Source organism: Akanthomyces muscarius, chromosome 1, assembly GCF_028009165.1.
Source record: "Akanthomyces muscarius strain Ve6 chromosome 1, whole genome shotgun sequence".
Lineage (NCBI taxonomy): Eukaryota > Fungi > Ascomycota > Sordariomycetes > Hypocreales > Cordycipitaceae > Akanthomyces > Akanthomyces muscarius.
Genome location: NC_079241.1, coordinates 3,290,564 through 3,315,433, shown reverse-complemented (window position 1 = coordinate 3,315,433; position 24,870 = coordinate 3,290,564). Strand labels below are relative to the sequence as shown.

Sequence of the window (24,870 nt, the reverse complement as noted above, 5' to 3'; positions counted from 1 at the left end):
TTTGGTGGGGAGATTCCTGGGTGGAGCCGGGCACAATGGCGGCCGGTGCTATCAATTATTTGCTATCCGGGAACTCTACTCAGCCATGGCACATGGTCTGAAAAATGATCTTTATTCGTGGTAGTCCATGCGGAATTTAATTCATATTGGAATACGATTTATGCTGGTTCCGTGCTGAACACTTGGCCAATCCCCATCCAGCAGCCAATGCGAGTACCTGGAGCTCAGAGGCCTGGTATAAGCAGTTAGTACGTATCCTGGCGAGGAGTTATCTCTTTAAAAGAAATGGCAACGGGGTGACCTACCGACGCACATGACCTCGTTGACGAAAATAATTGTGCAGTCTGCAATTACGGTGCCGTTGTCGTACTTGAGCTCCAGCCATGGATTCATCTCGACGAGCTGATCCCGCGTGATATCAAAGTTCTTCTCCACCACCTCGCAGGTATCCTGATGGTCAGACGTGTGCCATTTCTTGCAGTGACACACGGTGTCATCGCGATATCCCTTTGGCGGATTTCTCTGGCAGGGCGGCGGCGGCGGCGGGTGATACGTGATGTCTGTAAACACAGGTGTAAGTCGCATGGAAGACAGGGAAACCCCCGTGATTCAAGCAGTGCGCAAAGACGTACTGACGCAGAGATTGTTTCCCCAGCCTGCCCTGATGCAGGGATACTGAGGCAGGTCAGGGTCGCTCACCCAGGGATTCCACTTGATGATGGTCTCCTCGGGCACGCCGTGTCGCTGGGCGACGGCCGCGCAGTCTTCACCCCGGCCGGGTGCGTCCCATTCGTAGCACGGGCAGACTGTACCGGGGTGAACGAAACCTGGCGCGCCTTCCGGCTGCGTGCACTGCCCGGCGGCGGCCGTGGTAGTGGTTGTCGGCGTGGCTTCCAGCTCGAGAGGGCTGGCAGCGGCCAGAGCCGCGGCCGAGAGGGCGAGAATGCTCTTCATTTTGCGCCGTGTTTATACAAGGACAACTCTAATGGGAACAAGATTCAGAAGATATTATTGTGAGTAATGTCTTGATCAAGATGTGCAATGAAGAAGAGTAGTGTATAGGAATCTGCTTTGAACATTGTGTATTTATATAGGAAACCCCATCGCCCGGCGTCAGCACAGGCAAGTCGGCAGCAGATTCCGCGAGACGATTTCGCGCAAAGATGTACCGATGCGAGCTGACCAGCTCTCACGGAATTACAAAGATATTTCCTCCTGGCCAAAATTGTAGCCATCCTTGTTCCCGCTAGTTGGCGGTAAGCAACAAGTCGCCAAGTGGGTGGGCAGACTAACACGCTGCCCAAGCAGACATGGAGCATCCATAACTTCAGACGTATTCGCTGTATGATATGGATTGAAAAAACTAAATACTGCTTTGTTCTCTGAATGCACTAATCCGCTGCCGCTATTTTCTTTATTTTCTGGTCTTTTTCTTCTTCACACGAGAGGCGACTCTCTGGTGCTCATTAGCCCGCATCTAGCATCGTGTTTACCCTTTGTAGCCGTCGCCGAATGGTCCCTAGCACAGAATAGTCGACTTTGGTTCATTCTCGTACAGATGCACGCTTACCACACCCCAAACGACGTGCAGAAATATGCCCCGTCCCAAAGGCATCGCCGCCAACAACAGACCGCCGTCACTCTCGGCTGACTGAACCGAGCAGATTCGGCCCTGTATCAGGTATCAGGTCGGGCCGGCCACACTGCCTCTCACGCCGATTTCATTCATAGATCGTAGGCTGTCAAGCTTGATACATGTTATTCGATTATTGACTCTGCCAGCCGCTTCTTATCGGATCCGGCGAATCTCTGCCAATGTCTAATAGTACAATCATACACAGGGCCGGTTACTAAGCCTTCCCAAGTCCCAAAAAACGCCGTTGCCATGTTTGCAAGCCATGCTTCTAAGAATCACGCCCAGGAATCACGCCCGAGAATCACGCAAGCCAAGGAAAAGTGGCAGCGTCCCGCAAAGTGATCAAGTCGTCCACAGGGCCTCCTCCTCTTCGTCAACTTGCCTCCCCTCCCCATACAGCACCTCGCAGACCCCCGACAGCGGTATGTCCAGCACGGCATCCGTGCCCTCGCTCCAGACCTCGCGCCACCTCAGCCCGCCGTTCCCATCCAGCCTCCTCTCGCCGCTCTGGCTGCCCTTGAGCCTTCCCTTGGCGTCCACGACCGCCATCTGGCCCGCGTCGTCGACAATCGTCTCCACGCGGCGCAGCGGCAGCGTCAGTATCTCGCGGTTGTACGACGCCAGCGCGACGTAGATGTAGCACAGCGTCATGACGAGAAACGCCGGCAGCGCCAGCGCCCACCACCGGTCCGGGTAGTAGTAGATGCCCAGCCCGTGCAGGAACGGCGACGGCAGGTAGCTCCACAGCAGGTAGATGAGGAACGTGAAGCTGCTGAAGAGGTACAGCACGAAGCCGTAGTACTCGTACGTCGGGACGCGCGGCGCCGCGTGCGGCAGGGGCGCCAGGTGGCTGTTGTGCTCGTCCTCGGAGGCGTCGGGCGTCGTCGGGCGCGAGGGCCGCAGCAGGGACGTGAGCGAGGGGGACGGCGGGAGCGGCGTGGGCGGGCGGCCGTAAAAGGGCGGCGCGAAAAAGTTCTGGGGCACGGGGCCGGATGGCCGCGGAGGGGACTCTGCGCCGGAGCCAGAGGAGCCGGAGGAGAGGTAGTCCTCGTCTTCGTCGGACGAAGCCGACATTTGTGTGTTGTTCTTTTCGGTGGCCTGCGCCGGGCGCGCGCGAGTTTGGGGAGATGGGTGGTGATGATGGATCGGGGTTGAAGCTTCCAGGTCCGTGATGCGACAGCCCCACCTGGGACAGCTTGCACTTGAGCACAACTACAGGGCTCAATGGTCGACAAGATCACAATCCCATGCTTTTTCTTTCAATGTTTATTATTTACACGGGAATGCACCCGGTTCAACTCATGAGAAATGACTAGTTGTATACATTATAATCGTTACGGTAGCGTCCATCACACTACCAGGATTGACTCCTCTGCTACCCATCAATGGGGCATCGGTACTCGCCATCACGCGCAGGTCCCGTGCCATTCTCCTGTTTGTCCTGCACCGCATCCAGACAGCTCTGGTGGTATATATGCCGACACGCCAGCACAACAAGCGGGCCGAGCGGAGGATCCTTCCCCGCGGCCGCTCCGCCAGCCATCGCATCTGCTTTCTGGTCCCTGTCGTGCTGTTGCTGCTGCTGCTGCTGCTGCTCCTCAAGCAGCATGCTCGCCGGTCGCATATCCAAGCTCTTGCCTTTACCCTTGCCGTCTGTTTCCGCGCCCGCCTCGCCTCCGGCGCGGCTCTTCTGCTCGAGGCGCCTGGCATCTTCCACGGTCTGCTTTGCCTCCCAGGCTTCAAAGACGGCGCCGCCGGCCACGCCCGGACCCCAGACGCGGCGGCCGCAGTGCTCGCACGTCGATCCGCGGGGGCGCCATCCTCGCTGGCGCAACTCCACTGACTGGCTGACATTTACAAAGAGACTTCTCTCCAGCAATCGATTGGAGAGCCGGAGGATAGATTCTTCATAGGCGTACGCGGAAAAAATGGAGGCAAGCACGCCACGCAAATCGGCCAGGTTCGGGGATGATGCAGCAGCGTTGGCGAGAAAGGCACGGAGGACCCTCAGGAAAGAAAGGTTAGTGCCGCCAGCAGCAAGTAGCTTAGAAGTCGGTTGGCCCGGGCTCTGACCGGATGTAGAAGCGAGTAAAGCGGTAAAGGTATGCTGCACCAGCGATCGCAGCAGCGTCAAGAGCCGTTCGCCGTCTAGCTCAGCATCAGCGACGGCCTTTTGAATTTCTGGTGAGATCTGCTTCGTCAATTTGACGGCTGCCTCAATCAGTTGCAGCCACAGTGCCTCGTCCGTGCTAAGAGCCGCCGGGGCGTTTTTTGCCTTTTTCTGCACCTGCTTGGTTCTCTTCGCTGGCTTTTGCTGTCCTTGGCAGAGCCAGATACCGACGTAGATGTATTTCTGTAAGCCCTGCAGCAGTTCTTCAATCGATGCCTGCAAGTCGACGGGGTCTTCCTGCCAGTCTGCGGCGCCTGACAGCACACCTTGGAGCGCCGACTCAAGCGTGCCAAAGTGCGTAATCAGTCGCTGCATGGCCTTTTCGACGAGTCCATCGCGCGTCAAGATTGCCACCGCAGCATCCACGACGCCAGTCTCTTCCATGGTAGGCAGAACTTGGTCAAGTCTCAGATCGCCCGCTTGAACACGATTGATGTAATCTGACACGTGCAGCGGCTCAAAGGTGCACATTAGGCGCACATACTGCTCGATGAGATGGCGGTCTGGCGGCTGCTCTTCCGGGAGCTTTTCGCGCTCAGAGTCCAGCAGCGTCTTGAGATAGGCAAATTGCAGATCTGGTGCATCAGATGCGCTCTCGAGAACTTGCTTTTGCATCTCAGTCGTTTGTCCGGCGAGCACCACGGCAGACTTTTCCGGGCTCAGTTCCAGCAAGTCTTTTGCGTGGTCGAGAATGGCTTCGTGGATAGCGTTGCGCTGCTGGAAGCCCAATTTGGTCGTAGGGCGCAGACAGCCGGCGAGGCATTCAAAGACTTGGTCTTGGTCGTCGGGATCCTCAAAGTATGTGCGGATTAGTATGCCAAACTGCTTGTCGGCTTTGAAGACGCGTTTGAGGATGCGGTAAAAGCCGGCCTCTTTGAACTGCGGCAGTAGAGCAGTCATGTCTGTTGGGTGGTAGACGGAAAGCAGGTACTCAGCACTGAGCTGCGCATCCTCCGCCAAGTCTTGACCCGGATAGTTGCAGAGACCCTCAAGCACTTTGGACAAGGTCGATCCAGAGAATAGCAGGTACTGTGGGAATTTGGGCAAGTTTCTCGCTATAAACATGTCCAGGTATATGGTGTCCGTCGGGGCAAAATCTTCGGGGTTCATGACATCCAAGAGAATAGACAGGATATATTGTCGATTGATTGTCTGCCCAAAGATTTGTTCCTCGGGCATGTCCACTGGTGAAGCCCCGTTTGTCTTTTTATCTGGGGAGTCGTTGAGGAAAGGATCTTCAAACGCCTCGTTGAGCGCACTCAGAAAACTCGGTGCATCGTAGTGCAAGAGAAGCCTCAAGTAAGGGAAGGAAGGCTCGTAGTCATCTCCAGGGCGCGTGAGGAACGCCTTGCCACTGCCTTTGGGCCAGGTTATTGTCTGTCCGGAAAAGAAGAACCAGTATATCTCCGCTTTAGCTTGAATCGATGCATCGTCATCCATGAGCTCGCCGTTCGGATATATTCGGCTCGTCAGTGTATAAGAAAGATAGGGGAATATTTTGACAGCGTTGATGCTGTAGTAGTCCTCGCCGACAGTCTCGCCGGCAAAGTTGCCATTGGCCATGATCGGCACGAGCAGGCTGAGAAGCTCAATCATCGGGGTCACGTAGTCGCGGATGGCCTGGTTCCAGACATACGTAAGGGCGTCGTAGAGACTGTGCTGTTTGCACAGCAGTGTTATCTGATCGAGATCCAGCGTCGCCGTTTCCATGTGGCAGATCATTTCTTCGAGCCTGCTCTCCCAGCCTTGCGCTGCGTAATGACTGACCATGTCCTTGACCACAACAGGCGGAATAAAGACAATGGATCGGTCCAGGATATACGGCTCGAGCACTTCGAGGAATATACCCGAGACGTCGGCGTCCTCATACCACTCAAACATGTCCTCCAACAAAAAGTCAGTATTGCCAATGTTGAGACAGGCCACGAAGCAAGTTTCGGCGAGCTGCTTCAGATGGGCATCATCCGCAGCATTTTTATTTTTTTGTCGCTGCGTAAATGCGTACTTCAGAGAGGCGCTGATAATTTCCAGGACCTTACCTTTGACCATACTATGCCGTTGTGATTGGTCCTCTGGTAGCCCAACGGTCAGCTTGTCTGCGTCGCCCGTATAATAAGACGTGGCCAGCTGGATAGCCCCGATGTAGTCCCCATGCTCCATCATGGCAATCAGCCGGTCTGCCCAGTTGGAAAGAGCACCTAGTGAAATTTCATTAAATCCGAGGATGAATATCCTGCCCTTGTACGCCTTGAAGCTCATATAGAAAGCGTCTGCTACCACGCCGTGCATCGAAGGGTCCTCCTCGTCTAACCGCTCCACCAGATTATGCAGCTGTTTCGAGTAGAGGTCCTTGTGGTACATGTAGCGCTGCATGAGGTCGAATGCCTCTGTCATTCGCATGGTCCTGTCCTCGAGAACAATGAGGCGCTGCGAGACGGTGAGCACAGTAATGACAGATCGACTGAGCCACTGCACCGCAACAATGGCCTCCTCGCACTTCCATCTGCTGCGCGCCTTGAAGCGGAGGCTCGGCGGCTGGTTCTCATCGTCGCTGGGCACCTCGGTGACGTCCAGCACGGTCAGGACGTTGCACCAGCAGTACGCGAGCTTCACTTTAGACACATCGCTCCCAGTGACAGCATCTGGCGTTTTCAGCTTCACAGCCGGAAACCAAGCCAGGCACCCTGTCATGGTGCTGTGGGCCGGGACGTCTTTTGGACGCGCTGATTTATGCTGGGTCTGTGCAACAGGCGTGGTGGACACGATGACGAGCAAATATGGCGTGAGCATGGCGGTCAAGCCCATGAGGTCCGTGGCGCACTCGACGTTGCCCAGCGGCAACGAGGCAAACGCAAGCACGGTGCTTGGCTTCACGGGCTTGCCGACTGGCTTCGGCGCGTCAGGGTAGCGGCCGAGTATCCTCGTCGTCTTGACGGTCCGGCCCAGCGCTCCCGTGCCTCTGGTCGCCAGATGCGAAAAAGCCATGCCGCGGTCGTCTGCCGAGACGAGAGCAGTGTGCCGCGTGCCCAGGAAGCCAAGGTGAATGACGGACACGTCCGCAACGTGTCCATCCGTCGTGCGATGAGACGCGTCATTGTGCTCCAGATGCGGTATGGTGAGAAACGGTCTCGACGGCCGCGACGTGTCCCACGTGAAGATGGCTCCGTTGGCGTGGCCGCCCGCAATGGTCGTGTGGTCCGCCGACACCGCGACGGCGGTAACGGGGCCTGACTCGACGGCCTTTGTGCCGGGGCCGATGATGAGCTTCAAGTTCTGGCTGTAGTCAAAGACCAGGATGATGCCTTTGGAGGTGCCGAGCACAATCGACGCCGAGACGGCCAGGCACGTCGGCGAGCCAAAGTTGCGGCGCGCCGACTCGGAAAAGGCCTGCCCGTTGAGCTTCTGCAGGCGCGTCCAGCGTACCACCTCCCAGGGTGGCGTCGTCGTCTCCGTGTCCGGGCCGTCGGCGGGAAAGTGCGAGCTCAGGGAGACGTTGCGGGAGTGGCCACCGCCGCCGAGAAAGGCCGGGGACGGGGAGCGCGGGCTGCCGAGGCCGCCGTGCAGGCTCGGGGAGGCGATGCGCGAGGAGAAGCGCCGGTCAAAGGGGCGAAAGGACGGCGTCGGGCTGTTGAGGTACGCGCGGGAGGCGACGGAGGGGAGAACGCTGCTGCCGGGGGAGGATATTCGGGAGCCCTGCTCTGCGCGTTAGCAAATCCGCGACTTTGGGGGAGAGATGATCATGCTCCGTTTGCATACCTGTATCGAGGGCGATATGCACTGTGCAGAGACGAGTGAGTCGACCGGGCTGCCCGTCCGCCGCGGCGTGAGGTCGACCAAGTCGGCGTCGACAGAGCCGAGCTCGTAGCCTTCCTCTGGCGGCGCGAGATGCTGCTGCTGCTTCTGCCTCGTCGGCGTGTGCGTGGTGTTGTCGTCGTCTCTGGCGTCTACGGCTCCATTACGTGCGAATTCTTCGCCGTCGCCAGCCTCGAGCTGGGGCACATCCGCGTCTTCGCCGTCGACATCTCCGTCCCCGTTGACACCTACCGCGGCGGCGGCGGCTGCTGGCTCAGCGGGCGTGGGGGCGTCGTCCAGCTGCTCTGGCGCAGCGGCTGGCTGGTTTTCTGAGTCTGACATGGCGTCTCCGGTCGCATCACTTCATGGCTTCCGTTGGCGGTGCAGTCGGGAATTTGTCGTCGTTGGCTCGGGGTTGCGCGTCCAAGGGTGTCCTTCGGCCGAGGGGGGCTGGAAGACAATTGCGACACTGCAAGCTGGGCTGAACTTGGACGCAGTTCGAGGTTTGGCGTCTCTAATCTCGAGCCAGTAGACGTTGGCAATGTTTGGCCCTGTGCCTGGGCGGCTTTGTCGTGGTGGGAGGAGAGGAGGATGGCACGGGCAGCTTTGGCGTTACTGAGATCATACCCACCCGCGCAGCTGTGAAGCGGGAAGCTTGCGTAGCTTCGCCCAACGGTGGCGGTCCGGCTTTACTCCGCCGCAAGGCTGTCTTGGCTGGGAACTGCCAAGAACCCCGCAGCAGCGACATAACTTATTCATTAAAATGGCTAGCAGTCTGAGGGTAAGACTGGGATGAGACTGGTTCCCAATTTGTGTTCAAATTGTCATCTATGCTGGTGTCGATAGCCAACTGGTGAAAGCTACCTATGCGCCTGGCCGTGCCCCGGCCACCAGCATGAAAGAGACTATGGGTGGCGTAGAATCATGTATCTAGAGAATAAGGCGAAAAGGGAAAAAAGTTGCAAGAGAGAAACCCTTTCTCCAAAGAAAAGCTAATATCAGGCAGAACTCACCTTAGATACAAGTAATGCCGTCTTATATATAACCATCTCTTAGCATGACGGTGATCTTCGCTACGTCACTCCCGCAGCCAATCACAGCACAAGCGCACTTCTCACCTTCAAGCACCTCCACCCAATTTCAACATTTCCCAACTTCCACTCTCCAACCACACCCACGACACAAACACAGCCCGACATGTCCTCGATAGGGCCACAACTTCCATCTCAAACCTCTGCGAAACGCAAGCGTACCCCCGAACCCAGCGACGACCATGGCACGTCCCCTCCCAAACAGGCGCGTCACAACGCCGACGAGATAGACCTCGACGGCTCCGACTCTGATGATGACGATTATGGCCCCCGCGCGCCTGGTACAGCCACAACAACTTCCAAGCCATCGCTAGGTCCTTCATTGCCATCCTCAGCCGCTGCGCCGACAGCCTCCAAGCCGTCGCTAGGCCCCTCATTACCACCCTCAGCCGCCACCGCCGCCGCAGCGCATAATCAAGACGAGATTGGCCTCGACGACTCTGACTCCGACACTGGCCCCGCGCCGCCACCACAACCTGCAGCAGCAGCAGCAGCACAGCCAGAGCCCGACTCCGATTCCGACTCTGACGACGACTACGGCCCAGCCCTCCCCAGCGCATCCAGCACGCGCCGCGGGCCCATCGGCCCGGCCATGCCCCCCGCGCAGGACCCCTCGGCTCCCGTGCGCGACGAGTGGATGCTCGCGCCGCCCGTCAGCAGCGGCTACTCGGAGCGCGACCCGACCAAGCTCAAGGCGCGCAAGTTTGCCTCCAAGCCTTCCTCTGCCTCTGCCGGCGGCGACTCCTCCTCCTCCGGCCTCGCCGCCATATGGACCGAGACGCCCGAGGAGAAGCTCAAGCGCCTGCAGGACGCCGTGCTCGGCCGCTCCGACGGCAGCGGCAAGTCGGCGGGCGAAGCGGCCGCCGAGGACGCCCGCGCGCGCGAGGACGGCGAGAAGAGCCGCAGGATCGCAGAGGCCATTGCGGCGCGCCGCGGCAGGAGCCTCTACGACGAGCACCAGTCTGAGAAGGAACGGGACGCCGGGAGGAGGAAAGGTGGGGAGAAGGACGGGGAGGAAGAGGACGACCCGAGCAAGAGGGCGTTTGATCGCGAAAAGGACATGGCGCTGGGGAGCAAGATTGGGACGGCGCAGCGCAGGGAGCTGGTGGCCAAGAGCGCGAATTTCGGGGGGCGATTCCAAAAGGGTTCTTTTTTGTAGCATCTAGCATTTATACAAACTTGACACGCAACGCATACACACAGTTCACGCACAGCTCCTACTGGCACTAGAGACATGGACGTCTCACCCGCAGAACGTCAACGTCATGTGCAATAAATTCCAACATGGCTTAGCAAAAAGAACAAATAGCATTCACGAGAGGATGCAGATAAGAATCTTCAAGCACAATGTAGCGTATATGTCACCGAGTAGCTACCTAGTATGCTGCATAAAAGCCAAACTCCGCCGCTATCGAAACAAAAAAAGAACAAGAGATTTCAACCATCCCATGGCTACCGTATCCTTCCAGTTACAATGCAAGATAAATAAAATAGAGAAAAACAAGGGAGCAAATTTCAGCGTACCCAGCCTATGCGCAGTTGCATCATGTACAGGCATGAGCATGTCAGCTCACTCGTGTCAAGTGAAACATGGTCTCAGCGCACGTAGCAACAAACTGCGGCAGGACCGACTCTGTAACACGGCAAGCCGTCCATTGCAAAGCCAATTTTTTTAGACCATGAACAGACAACTTCTCCCCCCTTGATGTGGCCTGGTCCCGTGGGATAAGTGACGTGTAACGATGTTCTGAAAGCAAGAGGCGTCTGTGATGTGGCAGGTCACAGAGCACCATCTTGATGCAAAAGCGTTTTGTAGTTTGTAAATGCGGTGACGCCTCATGTCGAAGCGATTGAAAGATGGATCGAGGTCGTGATAAATATGTCGTAAATGGTGTTTGGTGGACAGGACCGCGGCGAATTTACGCGACAACAGGAGGCCTGGTACCCGACTCTAATTGGCCGGGTGTCGGTTCTGTGGCAGCAGGGGCGGCCTCCTCCGTCTGGGCAGCATTGTTTCTGCGGCCGATGCGCAGGGCAGAGCGCACAGATGACACCATGCTGCCACTAAACGACTCGTTATTTTGGTGTGCAGGGGCTTCTGTCGTGTTGGCCGTGGTCCGTCGGCCGGCTCGGAGCGGAGCGCGACCGGAGCGGAACCAAGCGGACGCAAAGCTTGTAGGCATATTCATGCGCGTATTGCTACGGGGATCCAAGCTGGAGTTGGGCTGTGCAGTAGCATCGGCATCTTGGTTGGGCCGAGGCTTGGGTGTGTAGTAGTCGGCCTTGCAGAGCGGACAGCAAGCACGGCGGCTCGTAAGCCAGGGATCAACGCAAACAGCATGGAAAGCATGGCCACAGGTGAGGCCGCGGATGTCATCGTCATCCTCGAGTGTGTCGATGCAAATAGCACAGGAATCACCGGGAGCAGCGAGGCACTCGGGTGGCAGGGCGGCGTTGATGTGCTCATCGTCGTCGTCTTCCTCGTCGTCGTGGCTCTCGACTCGTTGCACTGCATCGGGTTTTATGGGCGCAGCGGTTGACGTCTGCCCGGCAGATTCGATAGCGTCGGCTTCCTTGACAGGCTTGTCCTTTTCCGTTTCATCTGGCGTCTCGTCGGGCTGTGCTTCAGTGGCGGTAACAGCAGGCTCATCAGTCTTGGGGGCGGTATTTGCTTCGTCTGTAGGCGGACGTTCTTTTGCAGTGGCTAGGGCGGAAACGGCCTCAACGTTGTGGATGCTAGTTGGCCTGCTGGCCGACGGATCTACGCCACCTGCAGTGGGCAAGCCTTCTCTAGCACGCTCAATCACCCACGTTTTGTACTTCATCATGGGAAATTTTTCATTGACCTCGTCCATGGTCATCAATTTCTTTTCGCGGCGACGACGATGAGGTCTGGGCATATTTTCGAGAGGCAGCGGCTCGCCATCCTCGCCAAGTCGGGCGCGATTGCGGGCATTGTAGCGGAAACAGTACTTGACACCGACGATGATCCTGTGACGTGGGTTAGAACGTGTTGACATGATGCGTGCGGCACGATTGAGTTGGCAACAATCGATGCCACAAACGAAGTCCATCTCACCATAGATTAGTAAATACGACGCCAAAGCCTAAAGCGACAAAGAAGAGGAGCGGGGAGCTGCCTCGGTCTTTGCTGCCGTCCGAGTTCTTATTGTTCTGGAAGTTTGAGTCCGTGGGCGTGCTCGAGGTGGTGGACATGATGGAAGAATTGGACGTCGAAGACGGAGTATCGGTAGCGGCTCGAATAGCGACACGAGTGGCCTCGAGAACGAGGTCTGTGAGAACCGCCATGACGGCGACTGCTGCAGGGAAGGGGGGCTACAGCGAGCGGTCGGCAATCGCGATTGCGAATAATTTCGATAATATGGTATGGGCCTCGGGGCGAGTATACGGAGACGTCATGCAAATGAAGCGGGCACGGCGCAGTTATAAAGCGCCCGTTGAAGCCCAGGTTGGGAAAGTTTGGAGTCGTGGCAGTGTCGCTTGGCGTACAAGTAGCGTCGTCGAGGCCGGTCGGAGTGAGAGGCAGTCGTCGGCGTCGGCGCCGGCGGAATAAAAAAAAATCGGTCTTGATTCCAGCCGCTGCCAGCAAGTGACGAGTAACGAGAGGCGGCGAAAGAGGACGGAATCTCTATCGACGATGAAGGATGGATGGAGGAACAAGTGAGCGGCGACTGAGAAACGGGCGGATGGGGCGGTGATGGTGGGAAAGGATGTTGGCCTGGGCTGAGCTGAACCGGGACTGGGACTGGCTGGGACTGGCTGGGACTGGCTGGGATAATGGGACTGGGGGGCAGGAGGGCGTGACTTTGCGGAGTGCAGGGGAGTGGGTAAGAGGAAGAGGAGGAGTCGAGGCGGGTGACGCTGGTTGGATGGGAGGAGGGCCTTTTTGGGGGGCCGGCCATGAGGATTTGGAAGAGCATGTCTCTGAGTGCTTTAATAACCTGGGACCCAGGAAATCGCTACACTTGGTTGTGCTAGCTATTTACTGGTACAGCACTTGGCCGCTGCATGCAGGCAAGCCGGTGGCAGGCTGGCTGGGGGTGCTCCACCTCTCCCGTTAGTGGCAGCGCCAGCAGACCAAAGACCACTGAAGCGAACGAGACGTACAGCGCTAACAGAATGGCTGGCGTTGCAGCGACCGCCCGGTTGGGTGCTAGCGTCACCTGGGAAAACGACCGGGCGCGCAGCCACAGCACTCTCTCTGGGGCCAGGGGCCTGGGGCCAGGGGCCTCTGGCCTGTTGGTGGCGAAAGAGAGGGCAAGCCACGCATGGCACGGCAGGCCGCATTCTGGTATCGAGTGCTACCACCATCGGGCATCCATCGGACGGGTGCACGCATCAATGAGTTTATGTATCCGTGTCGAGCAAACAGGGGTCTGGGTGCACGAGCAAACGCAGTTGCAGCTACATTCAGGAGACGCCATGAATGAATGAATCAATGAACGAAAGTCACTTGAAAGACGAGGAGGGTCAAAGAGACGCTCTCCTCCGGCAGGCGGCGCCATCTGCAGTCTACTGCGAGACAAAGCAGCCAGCCGGCGCAGCCTGAGCCAGGATTACCCACAGGGCGACTGTTTTACTGGACTGACAGGCTGCTACAGCACCACGAGCACCTAGGTAGGCAGGTACCTACCAGCATCGAATTAAGCATGCACACAGCCACAGCCAAACCATGATCCATCATCGGTCTGCCACACACAAAAGTGCCCAAGCCGCATTACCATGACCAATTGTCAACACGGGCAAGCAGAAAAGCCGCACATGTTTTTGAACATAAAACGCCCCGAATCTAGCTGAGCCACCGCCCGTCCCGGGGCTGATTGGCTCCGCGCTGGGAGTTTTGTTGCGGCTCTTGACGTTTCCGCTCTTCTCCTGGCCAGAACCCCTGCCATGTCGCAGAATAGCCAGTCAGCCAGGTCGTTTGGGTGTCGTCGGAGGGCGGCGCGTCGGGCAACCTGACTCGACAGGCGGATAGAGTCAAAATGCCGACTCGGCCACGGCTAGACTAGACGGCTCGACTTTTTTTTTTTTTTTTTTTTTTTCCCTCCATGGATCAGGACTAGTTTCTGCGCCAGCGTCGTAGCCAGCGATGATTCTGCTGGTTTTGCATCATATGTACCAGTAAGCGCATGGGTTGATGTGATATCGACAGGCTTGGCCCTATCTGATTCAGAATAATATGAGACAACAGTATGGAGTAGAGTGCTCCGTACGGGCAGTCAACTACCTACCAGTACAAGCGCAACACGAGCCGGACAGCGTTGTTTTTAAATCTGTAGCAGGATTCAGCTCTGCGTCAGCGTCAGCGTCAGCGCCCTGTCCGACCATGATCTCTTCTTTTCCTTCGCTTGATCCGAGTCTCGTCGGAGCATGCAATGTCTGATGCTGTTGCCCGTCTCTATCCTGGATTCAATAACCCGCCCGCCATTCCAAGCAAGTACCTGCGCAACTGCGATCCATGACGAAGCGCAAATCCCCGATGCGACTCTGCGGATAGTGTATTATCTGGAGAAGCACTCCACTTTTTCTTCTTGTCCTCGTCGCAGCCGTGACAGCGCAGAGGCCGGATCGCCAATCAATTATGAGTTGTGCGTCGCTGCGTCGTCGTCGAGGCCAACTCGTTTTGGGCAAGCCGTGGTGTCGATGAGCACAACGATGCAAAATGGCATCACCAGCATTCGTCACTTCTCACAGCTACTCAGTATGTCTGCATCAAGGGACTCTCGCCAAGCCCCCCAACTTTGTAATTATTTTCTACAGTTGTCTTCTGGCGCGGGTTCTTGTAGATACACCATCGCACCTCGGATGGCGCATCATCCGGCCTTGCCGTGGCGGGGGAAGGAAGAGGCTACGGCCGCCCGCCCATCCCCAGTATTTTAGCTGAAGCCAAGACTCTCCGCCCCAAGAACGAGGCGTCGATGATTCCAAAGGCGAATATGTTCTTTTCTCTCTCTTTTGTCTGGTGATCCGAGTAAATGTCCGGCCGCGCGGCACTTGGTACATCCGGTTCACCCCGCCGGCCGCGCGATCATGGAGAATCAATGCTTGAGATGGGCCGATGCACGCGTGGGCATGACGACAAGTGATTACAACTCTGGGTAGGTTTGGACAACCCCACGGAGAAGGGGGAGGAGCAATAAGCACCGAGGTCGACGACGCGACATCTTGGGTTGCTGCAGGGTACCTAACGGCCAGGCGACGTCTGCACACCTACCTACCTGATTATAAGCCCGGATGAACCACGCGACAGTTTCCAACGCAGATGCACCATGCAATGCAGGCGACAGAGTTTCGATGCACTGCAAGCACACTTGTGCTACCCCGGCACCAAGTAGTCAAGAGGTGGCGCTTTTTGCCCAATTTTCAAGCTTGACGAGTCTTGGCAAGTAATGTACTCGGTGCCGGTAGACAGCACAGGGTTTTTCTCGCTACGAGGAATTGATCTTGTCCATTGTCGATTTGTTGTCCCCGTCGGTGCTGTACTGACAGCCGCCTCGGCGAGACCTCACGCAGCATCGACTCGTCAATCTCGGGTCAATCTACTTTGCATTCCTGGCCTGGAGGCCGGGGAATTGCTTGTTCAAGTTTTGAGGCGGGGTTGGCATTTGATTAGTCGGTCACATCTATCAGCCCAACCACCTACCACACGGTCAGAATTTCTATTCAAATTTTTTTTTTGTTATCGTGGCACAGTTTGATGTTGCCATCTGAGCGGTGATGCTCTGTAATAATCGGAAATAAAGGAGTGTAAGCCCAGGCTCATGCAGCAGCGTGCATGCAGGCGGTAATTTAATCAGAGCTGCGGCGAGACGCCCTCCCATGTGAGTCGCTGTCTCGCTTCAATGTGCCCGCCAACAACTGCCCAGAGTGATGCGCCCGCGGCAGCTCGAGCCGCCAGTTTTGAACACCCAGCGTGAAACCTGTCTTTTCCGTTTAGTGCACGTCTACTGGTAAATATAAGAGCGCTTGCAGATGGTTGTACCAGTAGCACTTGGTTCGGCTTGTTGGCCCGTCCGCCACGCTTCACCAAAGGCGCATCGCTGGGGTACCGTTGTGCCTGTGATTTAGCGCCGATTTGCCCGTCGCGATGGCTGCCCAATGCGTAATCGCGAGCGTATCCTGGCTGCATATCGCCCGAAAGGTTTTATCTTTTTGTCGTGATCAAGAACAGTGCATGCTTGATCAAATTGCTTGTTTTGAAAATGCGTCATCGCAAGTGTCAACCATGGCTGTTTACAAATTTCTGGACGTATGAATAGCCTGCTGACTCGGCTGGACATCCCATCTTGAATGCACATACGTACGTCTACCGGCATGGGTTATAGTCCAAGACCTTATGAGAATCCTCTCGCCCACATATACGGATACATACATCACCTTTACGCATTCATATTAAAATACGCAGTACCGACTGCAGGTAAGTAGTCGTTCAACCACTCCCCTTGCACCGCCCTACCGCAGCCACAGTCACGCGCCACAACAACAATATCACCTCGTTGTATTATTTTCTTTTTTCTCGCCCTCTTCATCTCATCGAAATGAATCCTCCTCCACATCTCCCCTTTCTCCTTTGCAGTATCCATACGAACAATGCACTTTCATTCCATCTGACCAAAGCTCAATGAACAAAAAAGTGGACGCGCTCTCAAAAATCTGTCTTGTCTCACTCTTTGAAATTAAAGTGCTTCTATTTTTACCCTCCTTGTGTACGCCCTGGCGTTCTTCTCACGACATGCTTCCGAAGAGTGACCGAGCTGGAAAAACAAACTTTGAACATAGCAGCGTGCTCAAATACCCCCTGAAAAGGGGGAAAGAGGAAAATGGTCTTTGCGGCTCCAAGGCCATGGCATGCCACGGCCATAGCCTTTTGTGTGTCAGAAAGAACCCCAAATTAATTGACTCCAACATAGCGTCCCTCTTCGACATTAACAAGATTTGTTGATTGTCGAACCAGCACAAAGTAACCTCGCGCTGGATTCCTCTCGTCCCACCATGCTGCCGGTCTACATACACTCAAACGACGCTGGCACCACAGCCTCATGACCCCGTGCATGCTCCCCGTAGCAGAGCTTCGATTCATCAAGTCATTCAAGCTGAATCGTGACCTTTTTACTCCATCCGTCACATGGTCCAGAGTTGCATTTACCTTGCCTTGCTACACACCAGCATAGACCTACAAACTGCCCAGTCACAGCCCAAGTCATGATCTTTGCATCTACCCGCATTCTTGCCAAGAAAACACGTTTGCACATACAGTGTAGCCGTGCACCTGTCTATTTTTCGTTGCTGCGCGGAATCTTGACATCGTGACATTTCTTGGCATGGTCTTTCGTGGACTGTCACGCCACGCGGCACGAGTGGGTGCTTGTTTGCGTTTTTGCATACGTTTTTTGAGTCGCTGTTCTTCAAGCTCACATATTGCCAACAATCATTACCATTATTCAAGCTGAATTGGATGATAATCATGTATACGTCGGAATGACATGTCATACTAGTCCAGAGTTCGCCGCCATGTACGGCCTGCGCGATGGTGTCGAGCCACGGCTGGCAACTATTCCTTTACGAAATGCGTGTCAATTCCATCAACTAGGATTTGACAGAAGGAGTAAGGGGAAATAAAACCGACCATATGTAACCAATTCCTGCTTTGTTTCCAAGAGCGCCCGGGAAACAACGCTCACTTCTGTCTGCGACTAGAGGCTCAGCAATGCTGATGAACACCACAGCGACTGCCCGCGCAAAGGCCACATATCTATCAAAAACAAGTAAATTCTTCGTGGATTCTTTTCGCTGTGCATCAATCCCACCTCCGGCGCCACGCATACCAGATGTGTCATGGCCTTTGCGATGCTCGACGCCGGCTCAATGGACGTCTCGGCCACACACAGATCGGGGCCTTTGCCTGACCAGTCGCGAGTAGACCCCTCGGATGAGCTTCGAGAGCAGAAGTAGCCCAAAACAACGGCAACATCTTCCAATCGGCTCCTAGCTCTGACTGCGTAGAAAAGCAAGCTCAGTCTCGTCGACACCGACACGGCCCGTGGGAGCCACGGCTTCGGGCCTGCAAGGACAATTCGGGGATAAAGCACGAGCTGTAATTGAACTTTTCACTCATCCTTGTTTCTATCGTAATGCTTTTCTTTGATTTTGTCCTATATGACTAGGGTGGTCAGCAACAAATGGGCCACAGGACATGCCCCAGGGGTAGCAGAGGTTACCACGAGGTCAGCTATCCTTTCAGGCAATAGATGGGGTAGGTTCTAATACTAGCGAACGCCTTTTGCCTCTTCCGAAGTTTACATAGCGAGAGATACATCACATCACATTGCATACAGGGTTAGCAAGGAAGGACGCCGGTGATTAGGTTGCTAGTTAGAAAAAGAAAGAACTTAGAGGAGGATAAGAAGAATGGGAAAAATAAGAGAAATGTAAAAATTGAGGAGAATAAGAGAGAATAAGTCGATTAAGAGAACTAGAGGAAAGAAAAGATAAAAATAAAACATAGAAGGTATAATAAGTCACTACTTCTCCTTAAGCAGCGTTTTTTGTAAGCACCTCCGTGCATGTATGCAAGTTTCTAGACTCATTCTGTACTGGGAGCAAACGGCCCAATAACCCAAATACAGCAAGACGCCAAAAGCACCCAATAGTTACAGCTCGGCCAACTATTGAAAAGGGCTGCAGAATGCTACCGCAACCAAGTTGCCAAGGTCGGATATGCCCGAGCACTTCCATTATTTCCTGTGCCGCCTTCCGGGGGCCAAGCTGCAAGAGTGGTTCCTTGCTGTTCGTTTATTGCTCTCGACTGGGCCGTTGACGATTCTTACTCGTCCAACGCGACATCCACTTTGCTTTCAGCCCTGTTCACTCTGGACATGGTATTTTGTGGTTTTATATGGCTTTTGGCAGCCTATAATTGCAAGCCCCTGCGTGGGAATGCAACCTCTACCCACTGTGCCTGCCCCCAACCCACTATTTGAATAAATGCCTCCTTGCACAACGCGACCGGATTCCCGGCGACTTCTTGATCGGGAGCCGGCAAATACCATGTTGAGCGCCCGTTTATAAGCCCACCGTTGGAGACTGCTTCCTGCGCTGGGGCCGTGGTGCGTTTTGATCATGACGTACAAAAGTGGCAGTCGGCCTTGCCCGTTCTGGTCTTTGCCGCTTCGCCGAGTGGGAATAGGACGGAAAGGGGCTTCGGGACCAGGCGCCTCCATGTACATGTTCCGGGATCCCAATCCCGACAATTCGGCCCATGCCTTTGATGAACTGAAAACCGGTCTCAACAGCGCAGTTGTCGCTTGCTGATGAGCGATCCGATCTTGGCAAAATGCTCGCCTTGCCATTTTACGCTATGCCGCTCTACTGCGCGTCCTGGCCCATCGATGGATATATCAAATTCAAATCAATCACATGGCACCACAGTCACAACCCACTCTAATCGAAAAGCAGTGGAGTGCATCATGTCGCTTATTATTGTGAGCGGATCAGGTCGGCCTAACAGCTCTTCAGACGTGCCGGGATGGCTCTGCTGCGTGTTCCGGCAACAGTTGGCAAAACTCCTAATATCCATATTTCGGATATTTTCCTATACTGGTAAATAGAGCTGAGGAACTCGTCTACCGAATTCGTCTGCTATACTGCCGATCTGAGGATGGCTATATTTGTCACAAGACCTGCGCTGGACTCATTATCTATATAAGCCGCCTCTTGTACGTCTTGTTTCTAATCTAGCTTTGGCTCTTGTTCATCAAACTGAAGCATACGTTTTGTGTGCTGCACTCTTATCTTGTTTCTTTGCATATTTCCCTTCATTCCTTATCCAAGCCGCATCATGGCGCCGTCGTGGCTCAACGCAGCACTGGGTGCCACGAGCGTTTTGCTGTCGGCAGATGCTTTTGCCGCAGCGTCCTCGCCCAACCGACTTTCTGCCCCTATTGGCTACCGCGGCACTGAAAGCTGTCCCAGAAGCTGCGCCGACTCGGGCACCAACAGCCTCGAGTGGGATGCCTTCCGCAACATGGACCAGCTCGATCAATGCCAGAGCCCCATGCTCTTTGACTTTGCCCTGGCCGATCGTGTCGACAACGACACCCAAAACCACCGCATCTTTGCCTGCACTACTTCCAGCGAGAACTGGAACAAGGTGTCCACCGCTCAGCTCCTTGCTTCACGTCCTGGGGACGAAGTTGACGCTGAGTTTCAGGTGGGCCGCGGCGACGAAGACGGTGGCATCGCCCCCGAAGCGGCCGTGGCTTCCCTGACTGGTTTCCTTGGACAGTACATCCGCCAGGAACAGTTCTATAATGGAACAAACATGATCTACGGCAGTTTTGGTGGCGCCGCGGCTGGCATGTATATTGGCCCGAGCCTGAATGGCGGAGCCGTTAGTGCAACTGCTCTCCAGCACCTCGAGGACAACATCAGACACGCCAACAGCAGCCAAGGAACACTTGGCGTGCAGATGTGTGGATCTGATTACGACTCTAATCACATTTTTGGCTTCATCGCTACGACGAACGGCACCTTTGATGTCATCCAAGATGCCATGTCTTCCTGGTACAGCGGTGACTGCGTCAAGTTTGGTACCTCTAACAAGGTCAAGGGTAAAGCCTACTTTGCTGCTCCCCTTATGGCTTCCATTCAGTCCAGCAACTCTACCAACTCAACCTCTCTCCATTTTTCCAGGCGCGGTGAATGCAGGACCGTCCAGGTCCAGCTGGGGACCGGCTGCCCTGAGCTTGCCAAGATGTGTGGCATTTCCGGTGCCGACTTCACCAAGTACAACCCAGGCAAGACCTTTTGTAACGACTTGATGCCTGGCCAGCACGTGTGCTGCTCTGCCGGCACCCTTCCCGACTACAAGCCCAAGCCCAACAAGGACGGATCCTGCGCGACCGCGACCGTCCACAAGGGTCTGGACTGCGCCTCCATTGCTGCTGCCAATGGTCTCACGAAGAAGGACATTGAAGGTTTCAATGAGAAGAAGACCTGGGGCTGGAACGGCTGTGACGGTGGCCGTCTCTGGGCTGGCTCCGTCATTTGCATCAGCAAGGGCACACCGCCCATGCCTGCATCTGCGGGCAACGCCGTCTGTGGCCCGCAAAAGCCCGGCACCAAGAAACCCAAGGACATGGATAAGCTGGCTGATCTGAACCCTTGCCCTCTCAATGCGTGCTGTGACGTCTGGGGTCAGTGCGGTACCACGGACGAGTTTTGCACTGACACAGGCAACGGCGCGCCTGGCACGGCCAAGAAGGACACAAATGGCTGTATTTCCAACTGCGGCACCAAGATCGTCAAGGGCAGCCCCGGCGAGTTCCGCAGCATTGCGTACTTTGAGGGTTACGCATTCAAGCGCAAGTGCCAGTACCAGGACGCCTTCCAGATTGACCCCTCCAAGTACACACACTTACACTTTGGCTTTGGCACCCTCAGTAAGGACTTTAAGCCCATCATCGATGACTACGCCACCAACTACGAGTTCAGCAACTTTAGACTGATCAAAGGCCCGAAGAGAATCCTATCTTTTGGAGGCTGGGACTTTTCGACTGGACCTGACACGTATACCATCTTCCGCGAGGGAACAAACGATGCCAACAGGGAAACTCTGGCGACCAACATTGCCAACTATATTCACAAGTACAACCTCGATGGTGTTGACGTTGATTGGGAGTATCCTTCGGCCCCTGACATCCCTGGCGTTCCTCCTGGCGACAAGAGTGAGGGCAAGAACTATCTGGAATTCCTCAAGCTTCTCAAGTCCAAGCTCAACGGAAAGAGTCTGTCTATTGCTGCTCCTGCATCCTACTGGTACCTCAAAGGATTCCCCATCAAGGACATTAGCAAGGTTGTCGACTATATTGTCTTTATGACGTATGATCTTCATGGCCAGTGGGATGTTGACAACAAGAATGCGCAGATTGGCTGCCCCGGAGGCAACTGCCTTCGCAGCCATGTCAACCTGACGGAGACGCAAAATTCCCTGTCCATGGTTACCAAGGCTGGCGTTGACTCTGGAAAGGTTGTTGTTGGTGTTACCAGCTACGGAAGATCTTTTGCCATGAGTGACGGTTCTTGCTACGGACCCGACTGCACTTTCACCGGTTCTCGTCTACAGTCAAATGCCAACAAGGGTAAATGCACGGACACGGCCGGTTACATCTCCAACGCTGAGATCAAGGCGATTGCCAAGGACAAGAACCGCGTTGTCAAGAGCTACATGGACGCCGGCAGCAACAGTAATGTTCTAGTGTATGACAAGAACCAGTGGGTGGCTTACATGGATGCCGACGTCCGAGGTCGTCGAGAGAAGATCTACAAGAACTGGGGCATGGGCGGCTCGTCGAACTGGGCCACAGATCTTGAAGACTTTGAGGACCCGCCCAAGGGCTTCCCCGACTGGTCTGATTTTACTGTCTCGCTCAAGTCTCGCAAGGACCCTTACGAGGATGTCGGCAAGCGCACTGGCAACTGGACCAAGTTAGACTGCACCGCCGACGGTGCCACCGACACCCTCCACTATACTTCTGACGAGCGCTGGAAGAACCTGGATGCCGCCAACGCTTGGAAGGACATGGTATCGGACTGGAAGAGGTACCGTGCCAAGACCTCGGGCGTCCACACCGGCACGGCTCTGTTCTCTGAATTCTTTGCCAACAACTTCAACCACACCCTACCTATCGACTGTGGTGACATTTCGCCTTCCAGTAACTGCCGCAGTGGCCTTACTTGCGGCGACTTTACTGGCGAGAGAACCGGCCCAGCTGCTGCGCTGATCTGGAACTCGTTTGTTCAGATCAACGAAATGTACGCCTCGTACGCTGATGCACTTGGAAATGCGGCTGCGGAAAAGATTGATCCCTCGCTGGACGACTTCCAAGAGACTTTTGCTCCTACCCCCCCGGAGGATGACAAGGAATGGCTTACTATTCTCCTAGACCTTGTGTCCATGGGTACCGGCATGGTGGCTGGTCCTTTTGTCGGCAAGGTTGTTGGTAAGCTTCCGTATTTTGTGGCCAAGGCCGAGGACGCCGGTGCCAACGCCATCAAGGACAAGATCAAGTCGGTCAGCAGCACTGTCCTGACCACCGCCATCACAATCGGCAGTGGCTTCATCGAGGGCTCGACATCTGACTGGGACCCAAAGGCCGAAGCCCACTTCAAAAACACCATGGGCCTAGCCATGGCTGGTTGGAATGACATTGCCACCGAGGGCCTCCGCGACTTGTTTGACGGATCCGACTCGTCGCTGGACACTCTGAGCGACCTTCTCGCCGACGGCCAGTTTGCCGGCGGCAAGGACTACGGCAAGGGCTCTTACGACCAGGCGAGCAGCAAGGATGCCAACAACACGCTCGAGGACAATCTGTCCAAGACGTTCTATGCCTACGCCATCCCAGCCATCTGGCACGCGTCGGGCCACCGGCCATTTATCATCGACACTGGCCTGAGCTGCGCAGAGGGCAAGGATGAGGACATTAAGCTCAAGGGCGCCTGTTACGAGAAGACGGACACATGGTACCGTCTGGCCAGCCCGGATGATGGCTACCAGGAGTGTGCCAAGCACGGCTGCGACAACGTCCCGAGCCCTTGCGTTGAGTGCGACGACGACCAGTTCAAGACGCCGAGCGGCGTGGATGAGCTCGGCAGCGATTACTTTTCCAAGGTTTCCGTGGAAGACCTCATCATTGGGTAGGTCAAACATGTCAAGACACTATAGACTCGATACTAACCACGTTTCGCAGATCCGTCAGGACGTACCTGGACAATGGCGGCGAGAACGGCGGCAAGGCGGCCAACCCCGACAACCCGGACACGCTCAAGAGCCTGATGGAGGACGACGTGACGACACCCGGCTTCATCCGGATGCCGGTGTGCAGCGCGGACCGGGCGCGCATCGCCTGGGGCGCGAGCAGCGACACGGCCAAGGACTACCCGTGCAACGCCAACGCCGGGTACGACTACTGCGGCGACTCGACGCTGGTGAGCGACTGCAAGGAGATGGTGCGCATGCTCGAGGACCGCGAGCTGCCGACGCGGTGGCCGCACGTCGGCCCGCTGGAGAAGCAGAACGAGATTTGCTCGCACAAGTCGTGCAAGTTTGGCGTCACGGGCAAGGGCATCCACGGGAATGTAGACTTTAAAGTTGGTGCCCAGGACGTGATTGATCTGGTCAAGGACTCGATTACAAAGTCTGGCGGTGATGGGAGGGTCGGCTCCAAGGGGACGATGAACTGCAAGGGCAACATCAAGAACCAAAAGGTGGACTGGGGCCTGTACTAAAGACGTGCTTTCGCCGTTATACTTTTTCTTCTTACTTGTACAATTTCTTCATGTTTTATATTTCCAAGACTAGAATGACAACTTTTCATATAAAGTCGCATCACGACTTGTAATCACACGCAAAGAGGCTGTCTGCCCAGAGCGAGAACACCTGTGCAATCAATCACAGCTAAAGCAAGCAAATCGGAATATTAAACTTTGGCTCTGTCGGAACTGCAGTCGGGAACGTGTGGCAGCAGCGTATAAAAGGCCAATGGCATGCGGCTGCGCCCTTGTGCCGGGAAACGCCGTGGAATGGGATCAGCAGAGTGCCAAACTCTGCGTAACAATGGAGGCAGATGGGAGGTTTCATTCCTGGCGTCGCGTGTGTGGTACCAAATGCCGCCCTCTCTTGAGTTTTACAGCTTTTCGTTATTTGCGTAGTTTTTATTATCATTTAGTGTACTGCTCGTTTCCATGCGAAAAGCCGGTAGTTGGATGCCGGGAGATTGGGCCCAAAAGCGCCCGTCTGAATGCGGGCGTTGTGCCAGCGAAAAAAGAGTGACGCTTTGATGCTCCTCTTTTTGCAACAAGCTCCGGTCACGGATAATGAAATTATGCAGGCAAATTATTTGTAATATCGTGAGCCAAAAAAAAAAAAAAAAAGAGATTCTATACATTTCCGGAACAATCTGTAAACTCTGTTCGAGGGTGAGCCAGTGCGAGAGAGAGAGGCAAAGGCACGCCCCGCTTTTGATCGCGACAGCCTCCCCCAGAAAGCCAAGACGCTTTTCCCTTCTTCTCCAACCCCCAACATCGTTTTTTTTTCCGGAGACATCGTCGTTGATACACACACGCCCCTCTAATCCTCACGTCAGATATCGGGTTTCGCG

General features: G+C 55.3%; 9 protein-coding genes across 9 annotated transcripts; 3 read left to right on the top strand and 6 right to left on the bottom strand.

The window, feature by feature from the left end:
• Positions 1–224: 224 nt before the first annotated feature.
• On the bottom strand, positions 225–585 carry LMH87_006098 (uncharacterized protein; the record flags this gene model as incomplete). The annotated part of the gene is made up of 2 exons (XM_056203930.1): positions 225–232; positions 306–585. The coding sequence occupies 2 exons, from the start codon at positions 583–585 to the stop codon at positions 225–227; spliced, it is 288 nt and encodes a 95-aa protein (XP_056059337.1).
• A 24-nt stretch (positions 586–609) lies between these two features.
• On the bottom strand, positions 610–954 carry LMH87_006097 (uncharacterized protein; the record flags this gene model as incomplete). The annotated part of the gene is made up of 1 exon (XM_056203929.1): positions 610–954. The coding sequence occupies one exon, from the start codon at positions 952–954 to the stop codon at positions 610–612; it is 345 nt and encodes a 114-aa protein (XP_056059336.1).
• Positions 955–1,978: 1,024 nt separating this feature from the next.
• Positions 1,979–2,710, bottom strand: LMH87_006096 (uncharacterized protein; the record flags this gene model as incomplete). Its single annotated transcript, XM_056203928.1, has 1 exon — positions 1,979–2,710. One exon carries the CDS (start codon positions 2,708–2,710, stop codon positions 1,979–1,981), a length of 732 nt encoding a protein of 243 aa, XP_056059335.1.
• A 301-nt stretch (positions 2,711–3,011) lies between these two features.
• On the bottom strand, positions 3,012–7,940 carry LMH87_006094 (uncharacterized protein; the record flags this gene model as incomplete). Its single annotated transcript, XM_056203926.1, has 2 exons — positions 3,012–7,499; positions 7,563–7,940. The coding sequence occupies 2 exons, from the start codon at positions 7,938–7,940 to the stop codon at positions 3,012–3,014; spliced, it is 4,866 nt and encodes a 1,621-aa protein (XP_056059333.1).
• LMH87_006095 (uncharacterized protein) lies at positions 3,111–3,479 on the top strand (the record flags this gene model as incomplete). The annotated part of the gene is made up of 1 exon (XM_056203927.1): positions 3,111–3,479. The coding sequence occupies one exon, from the start codon at positions 3,111–3,113 to the stop codon at positions 3,477–3,479; it is 369 nt and encodes a 122-aa protein (XP_056059334.1).
• An 855-nt stretch (positions 7,941–8,795) lies between the features above and the next one.
• LMH87_006093 (uncharacterized protein) lies at positions 8,796–9,848 on the top strand (the record flags this gene model as incomplete). The annotated part of the gene is made up of 1 exon (XM_056203925.1): positions 8,796–9,848. One exon carries the CDS (start codon positions 8,796–8,798, stop codon positions 9,846–9,848), a length of 1,053 nt encoding a protein of 350 aa, XP_056059332.1.
• A 760-nt stretch (positions 9,849–10,608) lies between these two features.
• Positions 10,609–11,998, bottom strand: LMH87_006092 (uncharacterized protein; the record flags this gene model as incomplete). The annotated part of the gene is made up of 2 exons (XM_056203924.1): positions 10,609–11,680; positions 11,769–11,998. The coding sequence occupies 2 exons, from the start codon at positions 11,996–11,998 to the stop codon at positions 10,609–10,611; spliced, it is 1,302 nt and encodes a 433-aa protein (XP_056059331.1).
• A 3,551-nt stretch (positions 11,999–15,549) lies between these two features.
• Positions 15,550–15,839, bottom strand: LMH87_006091 (uncharacterized protein; the record flags this gene model as incomplete). The annotated part of the gene is made up of 2 exons (XM_056203922.1): positions 15,550–15,630; positions 15,693–15,839. 2 exons carry the CDS (start codon positions 15,837–15,839, stop codon positions 15,550–15,552), a joined length of 228 nt encoding a protein of 75 aa, XP_056059330.1.
• A 3,708-nt stretch (positions 15,840–19,547) lies between these two features.
• Positions 19,548–23,998, top strand: LMH87_006090 (uncharacterized protein; the record flags this gene model as incomplete). The annotated part of the gene is made up of 2 exons (XM_056203921.1): positions 19,548–23,407; positions 23,461–23,998. 2 exons carry the CDS (start codon positions 19,548–19,550, stop codon positions 23,996–23,998), a joined length of 4,398 nt encoding a protein of 1,465 aa, XP_056059329.1.
• Positions 23,999–24,870: the final 872 nt, after the last annotated feature.